The sequence below is a fragment of the Haliotis asinina genome, chromosome 9, assembly GCF_037392515.1.
Source record: "Haliotis asinina isolate JCU_RB_2024 chromosome 9, JCU_Hal_asi_v2, whole genome shotgun sequence".
In the NCBI taxonomy this organism is placed as follows: Eukaryota; Metazoa; Mollusca; class Gastropoda; order Lepetellida; family Haliotidae; genus Haliotis; species Haliotis asinina.
The window spans coordinates 50,023,265-50,040,381 of record NC_090288.1 but is presented as its reverse complement, the minus strand read 5'-3'; the positions used below and the strand labels follow the sequence as shown (position 1 = coordinate 50,040,381).

The 17,117-nt window shown below is 39.7% G+C and overlaps 1 protein-coding gene across 2 annotated transcripts in view; it reads left to right on the top strand.

Annotated features, from left to right (window-relative positions):
- Positions 1 to 16,746, top strand: part of LOC137295619 (cyclin-dependent kinase 20-like) — a 47,523-nt gene extending 30,777 nt beyond the window's left edge. The window contains exons 8-11 of one of the 2 annotated variants that reach the window (XM_067827065.1): positions 9,893 to 9,944; positions 12,694 to 12,765; positions 13,380 to 13,535; positions 15,344 to 16,746. In XM_067827065.1, coding sequence (XP_067683166.1) covers positions 9,893 to 9,944; positions 12,694 to 12,765; positions 13,380 to 13,535; positions 15,344 to 15,535 — 472 coding nt within the window. In that variant the 3' untranslated portion in view covers positions 15,536 to 16,746. The remainder of the gene's footprint in view (positions 1 to 9,892; positions 9,945 to 12,693; positions 12,766 to 13,379; positions 13,536 to 15,343) is intronic. The other variant, XM_067827066.1, reaches the window with a different exon arrangement.
- The last annotated feature ends 371 nt before the right edge of the window (positions 16,747 to 17,117 follow it).

Genomic DNA, 17,117 nt, shown 5'->3' with positions numbered 1-17,117 from the left:
AATTAGGTAGTGGAGGGATAGGCACGTTACCATGATATAATAAGAAGGGATACGGCTTGTGTCCCTTGATATATGTAGTTACCTGGGAAAGCAGGTTGTGTTGTGGTTGGGACCAGTGCGACATCGGCCGGATATTCTCTGTGTTATTGCTGTTGAGACATGGGTCCGTTTGACCATCTTTGGGGTCACTCTCTAGGGGGATTACCCTAGTAGTAGCAAAGTTGATAAAGCTGTCAGCCGCCAGGAAGAAGCCTTCTTTAGGTTGGGCAGGCGAGGGACATCTATGTCATGCACTGGATAGGATGAGCCGGTTGGGTTCTTGAAACCTGCGCGCAAGCCAATCTTATACCCGAGGCATACCGGGTTATACTTCCATCCCTCCAGGCAACCTTCCTGGAGACACTCGCCCAAGCCAGAGCCCAAGCTGTCAAACAATGTTCTACCACCTTGATGAACGTCCACCTCCAACTGTTACAACAACAGCAGGTATCTATGGAAGAGAGCATTAAACAACTTGAAAACAAGTTCCCGTTGGATTTAGGTGAGAACCATCGCCACATTATCCAGTCAGCCATCTCTGCCGTTATCACCCGAGAGGAAATGAGCGCTCATGCTCGCCTCAACATCCGACTCACAGAACTTAAACGGATCTGTGACCAAGAGGATGCCTTTGCCATGAAAAACTTCATCCAAGGCACGTCATGCAGCCGATCCCGCTCAGGATCTCGAAGCAACCCCTGCCGTTGCCAAAACAAGTGTCGCCAGACCACGCCCTGGCAACCATCCCGCCGCCGAATGAACGAAAAAGGATGACGCAATCCAAAGAGACTCAAGTCAAGCTCTGATGGAAACTTATCCGAATATTGTAGTCAATCTATCTGATTACCAGCTTAGTGAGCAGCAAATTTATTAAGTATCCTTAACAAGGGCCTTACATTCAGTCCCACCCCCGCTAGCTGTGACAGAAGCCAGTCATATATGGATCTTATGGCACTTTTCCGACACATGAAAAGTGCACACTATTTTCATGATCTTCCGACCACACAGAGATCACCACTCGACGTCAAGTTTGGTCCCAGAAGCACATGGAACCCGCCCTGTAGCAATGACCCCAGCCTTGAATCCTTTTTCAAGACGGTAACCATCTTGAGCAGTCAACTTTAGTAAACGGAATTTGTAAAAACCTAAAGTAACGTGACCTTGAAAGGAGAGCTTGTAACTGAGTATATGTCATTTTGAGACCATGAAATTCAGTACCTTTCCAAACCCGTGAGGAGTTCTTGGTTAGTTCCTTAAGGTATTTGCACACCATACACACATTCAAAAGTAAATCTTGTGTTTGAATAAAACTTCAAATTTGAATAATGATCTCTTCCGATAGTTTCGTCAGCATTTGTCAACATTACTACAGAACTGCAAAAGATATGAATGTATTTTTTTTAAATGTTCTATGTCCCTGGTACACAGTAAGAAGAGCACTTCATTTATTTAGAACCAGAGTGTTCTATCTCCATTTCAAAAGTTAATGGGGTATTTCTGAAAATCTTATCTTGATAATAATAATTATGAAAAGTTAAAAAGCATCCTTAATGTTAATTATCACTTATGCAGCATTTTCTTTACTTAATATTTAATGTTTTAAGAAAACAGTGTCAAAATGTTACTCACCATTTCATTGTGTCTAGAAAAGGTCTTAGGTCCAGAGTGTCCTATCTCCATGTCACGTGATGAAATGGAGCCTTTTAATTAGTTAATGACATAGAACACTCTGGAACTGAATAACTGTTTTATTTCTGGAGATAGAACCTGTGTTATTTGTTGAAGAAACACTTTCTAAGGCACATACGGCCATGAAAATTTATTTGGAGATAGAATATGCCCCAATATTTATCCGAGACATCCTAACTCAATTTTCACCAAAAGTGGAGATAGAACACTCTGGTTCTCAGGCGACGACAGGCTTTCTACCCAGACCCCATGAAACATTCGCTTTCACTTCAATGGTCCCCTTATCTTTAATCCAAGTATGAATAAATAATGTGAAGCAAGTTGTGTACCTGGTGATACTAAAGCCGCTTATTCTGACCTTGTTCTTTTAATCAGTATGTATCTACCCCTGGAGAAGTGTTCTTTGCCATTTACGTCAAACCAGCCTCGAAATCACAGGTGAAAGTCTTTCTGTTAGCTCTCCATGGCAATAAAGTACAACTTCAGTGGGTAAAGACCTGCATTTCTCAGAAACAGTATTTTTTACTGCAAATTTCAAGATATAATAAAATCTGTTAAGCATGTTTATGTTCAGAAAATATTTTGAGAAACTGGTTAATTAAAAGATTGGATATGATCAGAGTGAGCAACATGGACTACATAAATGGACTACATTCTGACCTTTCATGATTGATCGGCTTCATAAGTATTGCTGACATTCTAAACTACAGCTAAGTTGATGTATGGTGTTATGTATTGAGAGAAGAATATTGTTTTGAATAGGTGGAGGTATGAGTAGAGATGCCTATATTTGTATCGGGTATTACCAAGGTTTGATAATATTGGAAAGTTTTGCGTTAAGTATGATCATAATGATGTGAAAGGCGAGATGTTGTTAGCCCTCCATTCTCCGATATCAGCGCTGAGCTTGTGTTAATCATGGCCATCACTAAAGTTGGCCTTCTCACATCAGTCGTTGAGAAATAATCTCATGCTGATAGTTTAGTTTGGTAGTTTACCTTTTGTTTTGATGGTGAGTTGTGCCGTGACACATGGAAACAAATCTAACTAACTTGTTTAAGAAACCAGAAACTGAGTCCCACAGTAGCTTGGCATATGTTGTATATCTATTTCTTTAGTGCGTGCACTGAAATACATACTAGCATTGCAGTTTTATTATAACTGAGCAAAATTTGCTGGGGAATTGAACCGGGGTCTTTGGCATCATAATTTAAATATGTCACCACACTGTTCTTCAAGAGGCCTTTTAGAGGTTGTGAAAATGAAGGAAAACCAAATTCTGTAGATAGTCAACTTCTCTATTGCAGTTGGTATGATACTTTGGTGTAGTTGCTAACACCAGTATGAAGCAAGTGATGCAACAATTTGAAACGTGGAGAATGTATAATATACATTGGAGAATAATGAGTATATACAATATTTATAATATTAACATAAATGCACATTTGATATGGGATTAGTGATTTGAGCAGAGTAGGCTGATGTCCAGAGTGACTGGTTTTGATGTACAATGAGATGATAATCAGTGAGTATGTTGAAGTACACAGATGTGATTACAATGCACAAAGGGAAGCGTGGAAACCAGGTAATGAAAGGGGTGTGATGTGGGGTGGGGAGGGGTGGTGTATGTGTATCTTACTGGCGGTTGTCATAGATCAGGTGGTAATATGCTGAGAGGATGAAATAACCTTTATCATGATTCATGTTGGGGGTCTGTACCCTGAAAATCAACTGAGCAGACTGCAAGATTAGGAAACTGCTTGAAGCTATAAATATCCAACAATTGAACAGCAAAGGGAAGCTTGGAAGCCAGTTAGACAGGGCAGCTATGGGTGGATTCCTGGTGGTCATCTTTGATTAGGTGGTCATAAACCAATGAGATGCAGTAATGGTGGGGTTGAAGCGTTAGATAATTGCTTCAAGGACTTTACTAATAATCTTGTAGTCTGGTCTGTTTATATCAGGATATTAATGTTGTTCCATAGGATGGCATATGGTCAATCTTAATGCTAAGGCAATCATAAATTGGAAGATTATGATAGAGGCAATTGGTCTTTCAGTCTCTGAATCATATCATTTTCCTTTCTGACTGTGATGCCAAGCAAGTCTACGTTTCCCCTTGTTCTGAATGTGACCCCGTCTCACTGGGGATCCTTTTCAATTTTAGTAGTTATTTCTATAAATGCTTTTTTTTTTCAGATACTAAGTTTCCGATCTCTTGCAGACTTTCTGAAAAATCTGAAGTTTTGATTAAAACCCGTATCTTTTTTGTCAGACACATTCATTGTTTTTACCACTATTTAGGTCAGTTGAGATAATGTGTCTGTAGCATATGTAGGACATGTCACCTGGAAATCAGCTGTTGTTGGTTGTCAACCTTAGTAAAAGTCTTGTAGGTGAACTGATTTAGAATACAGATGTCTCTAGAGTGTGTGATCAGTAATAAGTTCAAACCATGATCCGAAGAGGTAGACCTCGAATTTCTTCCAGGCTCTGGTGACACAACTATGTCACAAGTGTCTCTTCAATCTTAGAGTAACAGCACTCTGTGTTGGTTAATGCCGGGTCTATGGTCTGTTGTGAGGGGGAGGTGAGGTATCCTAGTGTTTAAAGTGTCTGCTTGTCACGCCAAAGACCAGGGTTCAAATCCCATATGTGAACCACTGTGATATTGCTATCTTGTAGCTGCAAGCCAACTAGGCTTACATCAGCGGTCACTCATGTTTTTCTCCAGAACATGTTAACACAACCTGCTCAGTCCTCATTGAGTTGAAAACCTTTTTTGAACCTTCTTTTGTGTTGGCTTTTGTTGTTCTGATATTATGGCTAAATCTTGATACTGATAATGCTTCTGATAGTCGCATTCCCACAGTTCACTATTGTGTGGTTTGGCCAGAAATTCTGAATTAGTCTTGCTTCTACAAGCACATGTATGTCATGTTTTCCTGCATTTTCCAACATTTGAAAAGTTTCTGGCTATGTGTCCTCATAAATTAAATGTCCTGTAACTATTGAATTTCTAACCACTTTTCTCTAGTAAATTACTTCTCTGGCTCATGGAATATACATTCTTTGCTATTTCCGTCACTTGAGTACCAGTTTCTTAACCCTTGCAATTTCTTGGTCATCTCTCTCTTTAATGCCTAAAACTGTTGACTTGAAATGCAAATGTTAACCCATAAATCAGTGCAAAAAAAGAGTTAATTGTGAGATCAATAAATAATCACAAAAAGATAAATGTATATTCAGTATAGAAGACTAAAACACCAGATTTAGGTGACAATCAACATTAAGCACTCAACAGTCATAAATTTCAGTCTGTTTGACACAAAAGTGTCTTAATGAAATGCTAAATACATCGGTTTAGATAGGTAGTTGAGAAATATTAGGAGACAAGATGTTTATGAACAACACCATTCCAGTTTTTAGAAGTTGTCATTCATCAAAGAATCATTATAACCGCGCGCCAGACTCGGTTGCTGTGATTTAAACACACATAAATATCAAAGATTTTCATCTTCAAAACCACCTTGTTCTTGTGGCTACTCTTACAAAGATCCAATTCACTATCTCGTATCGTGCATTAATTACACTGGCATAAGACATAAAATGCAAAGGATATGATGTCAAATCAATACTATACAGCCACTCTAATGGATCTGCAAAAGATTATCTTGAATTATAATCTATCCATTCTTTCATTGTATTCTCAGGTAGATTTGTGTTGTAATAGTAAAAACGAAACTGTACTTAGAATCAAATATCTTCCAACACTAGTGATTCAAATGTTATAGTTGGCTATTTTAACAAGTTTTGATTATTACATTTTCAGGAAGCTATTGTTTATTGTTTGTTATTAGCATGCGTTCCTCCTCACGACTGTTATAAGTTATTTGTATTCCAGAGCGGTATTCACATATACTGCTTGTTTACCAATCTGATTCCTCTTTTGGGAAATAAATATGTTTAAACCATTACACACATTATAGCTGGCAGTTGGCGTGGAGGGGTGCACGGCAACAACGAGACAATCAAGTGCAGAAAAACTCTTATCACACACTAGAGCAAACAACACTTGACTATTGACAAGCTCTGCAATCATTCTTCTGTCACAATGAATATATTTACTACCTCTCCTACTGACAGTTAAGTTACCCTTTCATAGTTTATGATTAAAGTTTAACCTTATCTGATTCACCAGCTAACATGCCACTCAAGAAGTTAGAATGGTGAGGTCATCATGATATTAAGGTGGGTAACCTATTTTGTTCTGGTGTGTGTGTGTGTGTGTGTTAAGGGGGGGGGGTTGAAGGTGTCAGCAATTTTGAACATAATGATTATAAATAAGAAAAAAATACACTCCACAACTAGGGGAACTAGGATTGCATGGCATACATGGGGGGCACTTACTTTGTAAACGAACTTGATAGGCTGGGAGGGGGTTGGTGTCAATCACATTGTAAATGGCCCTCCAGAAAAAAATCATCTTGTCTCTGTTACACATGCACACACATGAACAATAAACAATCCCTTACATGTAACAATTTGCCAATGGGAAGAGGTATATGTTATATAAATATTACAATATTATCAGAGACCTTTGGCATATCTAACTAAGTTGCTTTAAACCTTGCAACAATAGATAGAGGATATGAGGATATTATATGAGTACCATTAATTGACATACTATGTTTATACTATGTTTAAGATAGTATGATGGGCCCAAATATAATTATATTCTATTTATTACTGCAGTCATGATATTCATGAAAATGAACCCAAATCTACTTTCAAACATAAAGTGGCTGCTCGTCGTCCCAGTGTCATAAAAGAAACATAATATAATAGCATTATTAATGATGTCACATCTGTTTCTTTTTCTTTTTTCTATTGGCAGCCTAGTTTTATTAGAAGGAAATAGACCGTTCAACCAGAAAAAAACTGATTCAGCTTATGGTTCAGAATGAATCACAGGCCACTGAACACATGCTCAGATCAGAAATTTATGAGGCACTTTAGTCATGCCATATACTTAGCAGTTAAGCTTCAACATTGCCTTCCATACTCAGAACAGTATGCTATGCCATATATTACTGTAGATAAGCCAATCTCATAGATATGCTGACCCCTAACTTTACCCTTACAATCAGTATCAAAATGATATGTTCCGTACATAAGCTGACCCTCCGCGATATGGTCCTAATTGAGGCCAAACCTGTACATGCAGTTAAAATTTCACAATGCTAGGATATATTTCTCTTGGGAAAATAATAGTTTTAACTAGATTGCCGGGAAATCTGTGCACAGTTGATTGCTATTTCCAGCTCTGTGTACAAGACAAATACACACGTTAATCTTAATCCCTGCAAATAGTACATTGCTTAGCTAAAACAAATAAGAGCTGAAAAGGTAAATAACTTTGTCTTGTGCTGTTTAATTGCAAATTTGACGTCTTCACTGACAAAGTCATTTTCTCTAGTTTATTCAAGCGAAATGATACCATGTCGTTTTCTTACTGGTCAAGAGACACGAAGGTTGATGAAAGTGTTACCCATAGATAAGCTGATCCCATTCTACAAGCTGCTAATTTTGGTCTTCAGAAATGGGCTTTTCTATGCTAATATATGATATATGTATTTAGGACTGTGACTGTGGACTGTCTAATGGACAGAGCATGTGCCAGTTGGGAGTGAGTTTAGTTTTACATCACTTTTAGCAAAATAATTCCAGCAATATCACGGCAGGGGACACCAGATATGGGCTTGAGACACATTTCACCTATGTAGGGAAAGGAACCCAGGTCTTCGGTGTGATGAGCGAACACTTTAACCACTAGGCTACCCCACCACCCCCAAGGACACTGGAAACTGGCTTCAACATTGAAGGCATGTGGGGAAAGGAACCCGGGTCTTCGGTGTGACGAGCGAACACTTTAACGACAATGCTACCCCATCACCCCCAAGGACACTGGAAACTGGCCTCAACATTGAAGGCATGTGGGGAAAGGAACCCGGGTCTTCGGTGTGACGAGCGAACACTTTAACGACAATGCTACCCCACCACCCCCAAGGACACTGGAAACTGGCCTCAACATTGAAGGCATGTGGGGAAAGGAACCCGGGTCTTCGGTGTGACGAGCGAACACTTTAACGACAATGCTACCCCACCACCCCCAAGGACACTGGAAACTGGCCTCAACATTGAAGGCATGTGGGGAAAGGAACCCGGATCTTCGGTGTGACGAGCGAACACTTTAACGACAATGCTACCCCACCACCCCCAAGGACACTGGAAACTGGCCTCAACATTGAAGGCATGTGGGGAAAGGACCCCGGGTCTTCGGTGTGACGAGCGAACACTTTAACGACAATGCTACCCCACCACCCCCAAGGACACTGGAAACTGGCATCAATATTGAAGGCATGTGGGGAAAGGAACCCGGGTCTTCGGTGTGACGAGCGAACACTTTAACGACAATGCTACCCCACCACCCCCAAGGACACTGGAAACTGGCCTCAACATTGAAGGCATGTGAGGAAAGGAACCCGGGTCTTCGGTGTGACGAGCGAACACTTTAACCACTAGGCTACCCCACCACCCCCAAGGACACTGGAAACTGGCCTCAACATTGAAGGCACGTGGGGAAAGGAACCCGGGTCTTCGGTGTGACGAGCGAACACTTTAACGACAATGCTACCCCACCACCCCCAAGGACACTGGAAACTGGCCTCAACATTGAAGGCATGTGGGGAAAGGAACCCGGGTCTTCGGTGTGACGAGCGAACACTTTAACGACAATGCTACCCCACCACCCCCAAGGACACTGGAAACTGGCCTCAACATTGAAGGCATGTGGGGAAAGGAACCCGGATCTTCGGTGTGACGAGCGAACACTTTAACGACAATGCTACCCCACCACCCCCAAGGACACTGGAAACTGGCCTCAACATTGAAGGCATGTGGGGAAAGGAACCCGGGTCTTCGGTGTGACGAGCGAACACTTTAACGACAATGCTACCCCACCACCCCCAAGGACACTGGAAACTGGCCTCAACATTGAAGGCATGTGGGGAAAGGAACCCGGGTCTTCGGTGTGACGAGCGAACACTTTAACGACAATGCTACCCCACCACCCCCAAGGACACTGGAAACTGGCCTCAACATTGAAGGCATGTGGGGAAAGGAACCCGGGTCTTCGGTGTGACGAGCGAACACTTTAACGACAATGCTACCCCACCACCCCCAAGGACACTGGAAACTGGCCTCAACATTGAAGGCATGTGGGGAAAGGAACCCGTCATTTCCCTTTTGTGTTGCATATATTTGAACATGCTGTGTTATTATAGAGTTAGTATATTTCCCAGTTGTCCTACAGTATTTATAATATGCATTATTTGCATCCTCATGAAGTAATACTGAACTTGAAATCTCCACAGTTTCTTAGCAGTTTTTTTCTTTTTGTGTGTGTGTGTTTCAAAGAAGTATTTCATGTGATTAGCCGATACTATGATGTAAAAAAGGATCAAAGGAAATTGAAATTCATCCCAATCTTAGGAGTGAGTGAGAGTTATCTTTAATGCTGTCTTTTGCAAAATCACCAAGTTAGGAAATACTGGTTTTATACGAGTGTCAAAGAGTGTCTAAATATTGCATCACAAAACAGCCATGACTCATTCTGTTCAGAAACACAGGTATGAGTCTACAGTTAACATTGTTGGTGGGTGTAGAACAATGATGTTACCTTTAATGCTGTCTTTTGCAAAATCACTGAGTTAGGAAATACTGGTTTTATACGAGCAGCTGTATTATCAAAGAATCAAAGATGGTCTTCAGCATGACAATTAAAGGTGAAGGCCAGGGAACCAGCCTCCAGCTGAGTCATATCAAAAGTCTTTACCAAATGGTACTTGTTGTCACCTTACCTGCTTCTGCATTAAAGGGATAAGACAAGGATGTGCCAAGTCATTATACTATATTCATCCATGTTACAACAGCTAAATGATATATCTTACTATTCATAAATGTTGCTACCCCAACCATTCGTGCACATGAGTACACCCCTGACTCATGTACAAATACCCACAATCACACACATACACATACACATCACTATACAACTGTGTCAATCGTACCCCATGTCACCTCTCCTCTACATCAATTTCAGGGCTGTGGGCTGTATTTTTGGAGAGCTGCTCAACAACTCGCCTCTATTCCCGGTAAGTATATGTTGATAATGCTGCCAAAATATAAATTCAGTCTCAGAAATATCAGTCCTAACTGAGGTGATTGTTTAGAGGGATGTTTCTAAACAAAACTCTATGTCTTTGAATATTTCTCAAAATATTGCTTTAGGAATTATACTATTGGAGGTGAAAAAAACCTTCAGGAGTACATGGCACCATACTTGTGCAAGCTGCATACTTCAAAAAACATTCTGTTGATGGTGAAATAGCAAGGACAAAACAACAGCAAAAACCTTATTACGACATTCTCCAGAGGCTTTTTTTCAGCAAATGAAGCTAAAATGAGATGAATTTTAATAAGATCAATAGAAAACAAGATGGCTACCATGTCCGACCTTCCCGTTCTTGTTTTCATGATATCAGTATTATAACTAAATAATGTCATGTGGTTCAAAAAAAAGAAGGTAAAGAAAACCAGATTCTTTTATGTTAGTTACATCATAAAACTGTAATCAAACGATTTTACCCTACCTTCAGCACATGCATGTATTTGAGTGAATTCCATGATGCAATAACTGCTGTTTATTCATTAACCCTCTGCTTCAAGGACAGCAAGGTCATATGAGAGACCAGTTGATATTAGCAACATACATTGTGGCAATAACAGAATGGTTTACAATCTATATCATGACACTGACTATGCAATTATTTATGTTGTGTCAAAATTGATCTTCAGGGTCAAATTGATCTTCAGCAAAGCGTGTTGTTGTAAGAGGGGGCTAATGTGATCAGGTGGTTGTTCTCACTTACTTGACTGATGCATGCCATCACAAAGATTAATGTGCATCGTGTCATGGCCATGTGATGTATAACGCTTCTATGTGAATCTGTAAATATTACCAAAAATGAGACCTACAGATATTTTTTAATGACTGTAAAAGTAGAAGCAAGATGTTTATATGAATATAACCCAGGAATATCTTTAGTTGTCCATAAAAGTAGGCCCTTTAAGTTTTGTATGTAAAGTAATCCGTTTCTGTTGTATTAGATCTTCCTCAAATGTTTCTCTTTGATAAACTTCCAGTTACGTTAAGATTAAATTGTTTCTGTGGATCTTCTTCAACTTCAAATCTGCATGTAAATTTAGTCATTGTACAGGAAGATGTGGCTTCAAGAGGTTGAACTTATTGTGTACTTCAACATGTGGATGTGGTCTGTGATCTTGACATTTTTGACACTGACTAACATGTGGATGTGATTTCTAATTATAACTGTTTGGGCTTGGTTCTAATACAAGCCAATTACATATTTCACACAGCTGCAGTTTCCTTGCTATAAAGGCCAAGAAAGCCTTGTTTGAAGTTTTAAGAATGATGCATTCCTATGGGCAGTTAACCTACAAGGTTTTCGTTACAATTTTTGACTCCCAGATCATGCCAATGTTATTATACGGCTCTGAGTTGTGGGCTTTTCAGCGTCTAGAGTGTTTAGAGAGAATACAACATTTAACAATCAAATGGTTTCTTAACATAAGTGCAAGGGTTTCAAATGTTTTAGTTATGGGCAAATGTGGCAGATTCTCAGTGTATTTGTCTTACCTGTTGAGATGTGTCAGATTTTGGCTGAGAGTTACCTGTATGCCTAATCACAGGTATCCACATAAAGCATGTGAAATGCTGTATTTATTGGATAATGTTGATTGCCATACACAGATTTCATTGGCTAGGCAAGTTTATTTAGTTACAAATTTGGTTATGTTGGTGTTTCAGGTTGTTGTCAAAATTCAAGCAATGTGTTACTGGTATTTTAACTCTGGAATGGAAATGGAGTTTGCAGGGCAGTAGCAGATATGAGTCTTGTAGTTAACTCATGGTTACTGCTCCTTATATCATTGCAACTTGATGAAAGTGCGTATTGGCATGGCTAGATTACAAGTTGAACCTGGGCAACATCATAACGTAATGACAACACTGCAACTGTGTAAAATGTGTAACTATGCCAGAATTGAAGATGAATTTCATTTTGTTATGGTGTGTCCAGGTCATGAAAGCGTAAGATCTAAATGTTTGTACAATGTAATACAAAGTCTGGTTTTATTAACTTAGTGGCATCTAGTGATACAAACATTATTATAAAACTGCAGCTTCATGTTCCAAATGCACTACGTCTGAGATGTCAAATATTGTAACATGGCAATCTCAACCTGCTGGTTGTATCATCTGTATGTGGGTGATATTATAATGTAATAATGGCACCACAGATGTGGAAAGTGTTTAGGCTAGCCATTATTGAAGATGAACTTCATGTTATGATGCCCAGTGTATGATCTCAAATGATACTGTTTGCCTGTACATCCTATGATATAAACTTATAACCACAAACGTTATTATGAAACGTTGCAACATCATGTTTACTGCGCACTAAGTTTGGGACATCCACGTTTGTAACATACAAAGTCGAAACTGCTGCTGTATCACCTGTCTATGTGCCGGAGGCCACACAGACTGAATAAAATAATTGAATTGACTCACTGACTCACTCTCTGACTCACTCACCCACTGACTCATCAACTGACCCACTGACCAACTGACACAGTCATCCCCTGATGTACTGTCTCGCTCACCTACTCACCATTTAACTCACCCACTGGCTCACTTACTCAACCTGTGACTCTCCAACCCACTGACTCACCCACAGACACGCTCACCCACTAACCCACTGACTCACCCACTGACTCACCCTCTGACTTAGTCACTCACCTACCCCTGCCTTCCTGTTTCAGGGGGAAACAGACATAGAGCAGCTGGTGTACGTCCTTCGAGTGCTGGGCACCCCCAACAAGGAGACGTGGCCGGTAGGTATTGCCAAAACATCCTGCTGTACAAGGTTTACCAGCCCTCACGTCATCCATCATACACTCTTTAGGCTCCAACATCCTTCATTTGATTCCATGACTTCATAGAATAGTCTTTCACCCCAGTGAAACACTTCTTATTTGGAAAGAATTTCATTTGCAGTAGAGGTAATACAAGACACTATTATGGATGACAACTTCTTTAATTCTTTTAACACGACGTTTCAAGGCTAACTCTTGCCCCTTCGTCAGGTAGTAGAGGTAGTATATATTTTTACTGATTAAGACATACATTTTGAGAGAGTGCAAAATTTTGATGTCATGAGACCATAATTTGTTCAAGCAGGCTTTTCATTTCCATTTAAGTTGTGTTTTAGAAGTTGGGTAATACAATATTGAAGAAACTTTTTGGATAATTAGATATTTTATTTTATGAGTGAAACATTTCGATGCAGATATTGAAGTGGTTATCCATAAAGTTTGTTCAATAAATTTGTATCTTCAAGCAGAAATATCACATCACAATTTAAGATCTAATATATATGATACTGAACGATATATGTATGAGATAACGCTTGTTCTGTCAGTTTTCAATAACACCACACTTTTTCCAGGGGATGACAGACCTCCCTGACTACCACAAGATCTCCTTCCCCTACAACCCCCCGATCCCCTTTGAGGAGATCCTCCCAGACGCATCCCCAGTTGCCCTGGATCTCCTAAAGAAATTCTTGGTTTACCCCACCAAGAAAAGGATATCGGCTAAGGAGGTGAGTGTGTGTCATATGGCAGCCTGTATAAAGGACAGGGTTTGACCACGACTTACAAGAGTAGCAACTAATTAGACCGTAAATCAATAGTTTTATACGTGTGTGGAAACAAAATGATAAGTCTGTCTCACAGTTCCAGAACCACATTCAGTCTTGATTTCCTCAGGCTAAGTGTCCCATCTCACTGGGGATCCTTTACAGTTTAGGTGGGGTGGTGGGGTGGTCTAATGGTTAAAGCTTTACCTTGTCACGCCAAAGACTTGAGTATAATTTCCCACGTGGGTACAATGAGCGGTGGGGTGGTCTAGTGGTTAAAGCTTTACCTCGTCACGCCAAAGACTCAAGTTTAATTTCCCACATGGGTACAATGAGTGAAGTCCATTTCTGGTGTTCCCCACCCTGATATTGCTGGAATATTAGAATATTATTGGTGTGAAACCTGACTCACTTACTCCATAACAGGGGCAGTCATGCAGGTTAGTGGTTAAGGTGTTCCCTCATCATGAATAAAACACCAGATCGATTCCCTACATGCATACATTGTGTTCAGCCCACTTGTGATATGGCTGTGATATTGCTGGAATATTGCTGAAAGTGGCGTAAAATCAAGCCAAAATTCAGATTGCATAATCTAACATTTTTTCAGTAAGAGCAAAGGTCACCTGATGTGATGTCACTGTTGTATAGTGATAAATAATCTTTCATAACATTTAATATTTCATGTGTCAAATCCACAATTTACACAAATTACTATTTAATAGTAATGTAATGATGCATCAAACTATCGATGGTTTGTCTTCGATTGCAATTAGTTGATGGGAGAAATGAAAAACTATCAATGCGTTGATAGTATGTCTGACTATCAGTAGTTTAGTAGTTGACTTCCACTGATAAATGCACAGAGCAAAAACTGTTTACCTGAGGTGGGCCCTTATTCTCAAAGTGTTCGTAGCCCGAGGAATTCTTAACTTTGACCGTGGCCAGTGTGTTCAGAATGGGCTTAAGATTCGAGGTTTGTAGGGCTATGAATGTTTTGAGAATAGCTGGCAAGGTTTTTCAAGTTTCGTTTGAACTATTAAGAAATTACTACAACTTGTTTTTATATTCATTTGGGAAATGACTTCAAATGAGATAATTCAATTGATGGTAGCGAAGGAAAAAGCAATTGGCAGCTTGACCAGTACTTTTAAAATGTGTCGATATTTGAATTTATGGAGGCTGCATATTTAGTTAGTCTATAATATCAAAATCTTCTATTTGAACTTTGATATACGGACCACTCTTCGATTCTATATTGAATATATAGTAATGATTAGAATTTGGAGATATGTTGGTCCCTGTTTGATGCAATAACATCTAGAGATACTGGCAAAGACATGAATATTGTAAAATATTACCTGTAATTACTGTGCGCCATATATTCTTAACAATATTCCGTCTTATAGTTTTAATGAAATGAAATTTGGGATGTTTTAATATATTCTGCTTCATGCTAGATGTACATCTGAGAGAAAATGATCTGTCTGTAAGTATTTCATATTGTCAGTGCCACATTTACATGCAAATTAAGAATCCAAATTACAATATGTTTAAGTTAATCCAAAACAGGACTGCAAAACATCTATTCTGCTGATACAGAACAGGGACTCAGGGAGACAGGGATTTAAGGATATGAAATCTAATTGCAAACTTGGGTTTTGATCATGTTGCCCCAGACACAAACACATGGAATTTTTGAAAGTGTTGTTATCATTACTGTATTTCATATTTTGCATTGACATATCCTGTCTTCTCCATTTCCATCCAAGGCACTCCTGCATCCATACTTCTTTACGGAGCCCCTTCCAGCCCATCATTCCGAGCTGCCCATCCCCCAACGTACCCGGCGGAGTGGGTTGCAGCACAAACATCAGACCCATGAATACACAATGGACACTCCCCTAGAGGACTCGTTGCTTGATCCCGAACTGATAGCACCTCATGCCATCAGGCTGAAGTAGAGAACTCACAGGACTCTGCACTGATAGCATGCCATTCTGTCAGGCTGTAACAGCAAACTGAGGCAGGATCCTGAAGTAATAGCACGCAAAAACATCAGACTCAAATAAAAGACTCTTTGCTGGACCTTGAACTAATAGCACCTCTCAACATCAGATTCAAATAGAGGACTCTTTGCTGGACCTTGAACCAATAACACCCCACATCAGATTCAAATAGAAGACTCTTTTCTGCGTTCTGAACTGACAGCAAGCCACAACATCAGCCTCAATAGAAGACCCTAAACTCCCAGCACTCAACATCATCGAGTGTGAAAAATGGGATCCCCTGCTAATCTCCAGGAAATCACATGGTACTTCGACACATTAGACGTATGATACAGTGGCAAGTGAGTGGAGCTCCCAACACCCACCTTCTCAGTAATGTACCAGTGGCATGACTGGTCAGTTTAATTAATTGCACTGTGATGATCAAAGTACCCCTCATCATTACATGATTGAATGAGCTTTTCAGGTCTCTTTAGATCAGAATCCATGAGAACTCTTTACAACTTATAACATGACTTTTCATTCGTAGGTGGTAAGAAACGATGTATAAAAGTTCTCAAGTCGGTCTAACTGGGTTTTATTCTCTTCTTCTTTGGTGTAAAAATGTAGGATTGAAAATAGACAATGGATGAATATGAATGTCTATCTATCATCATTATTATTTATATTTTAGTGCAGCTGTTCATTACAGTGCTGACTAGTCATCAGTTTTACCAGCAGGTAGTTGTAGCCCAGGACACCTGAGGACCTGGGTTAGAACTGGTCTTCAGCAACCCATGCTTGTCGTAAGAGGCAACTAGCAGACTTGACTGATTTATCTCAGTAAGTGCATATTGATGCTCATGGTGTCAATCACAGTATTGTCTGGTCCAGACGTGATTATTTACAGACTGCTGTCTAGGTAGCAACGTGATGAGAGTACTGTTAAACACTGAAACAGAAGTGTGATCCAGAACAGTGTTTTGTTGTGGGCATGTTGTACCTTGAAGTTTCATTAATGCCAGGTTAACTTCTATAATTATGAATATAAGGACCATATGAATGCATTGTCATCAATCTATCCATCCATTATCATATTTTGTTTAAGGATTCCTTTCAGTTGTATGACAAGGAACTTTTCATGAATAAAAGTAAGAAGACAAAATATAATTGTGGAAACTGGGGCATTGTTTTTATTTATGTCAATATGTGTTGTAAACAGGTAGATATGTCTGCAAGTTGTTGTGTGTGAACTGAGAATGAGTAATATATTATGATGTTTAGTAAACTTCATCATGCATGGATCTGTGAAGGTCTGGGGTAGAAAAGGACTTCAGCAACCCATGCTTAATATGAAAGGAGACTATTCTTGTTGTAAGAGGCGGCTAACAGGATTGGGTAGTCAGGCTCACTGACTTGGTTGAAACATGTCATCGGTTTCCATGCTCATGTTGTTGGTCACTGGATTGTCTGGTCCAGACTCAATTATTTACAGACCGCTGCCATATGGCTAGATTATTGCTGAGTGCGGCGTAATACTAAACTCTCTCACTCACCT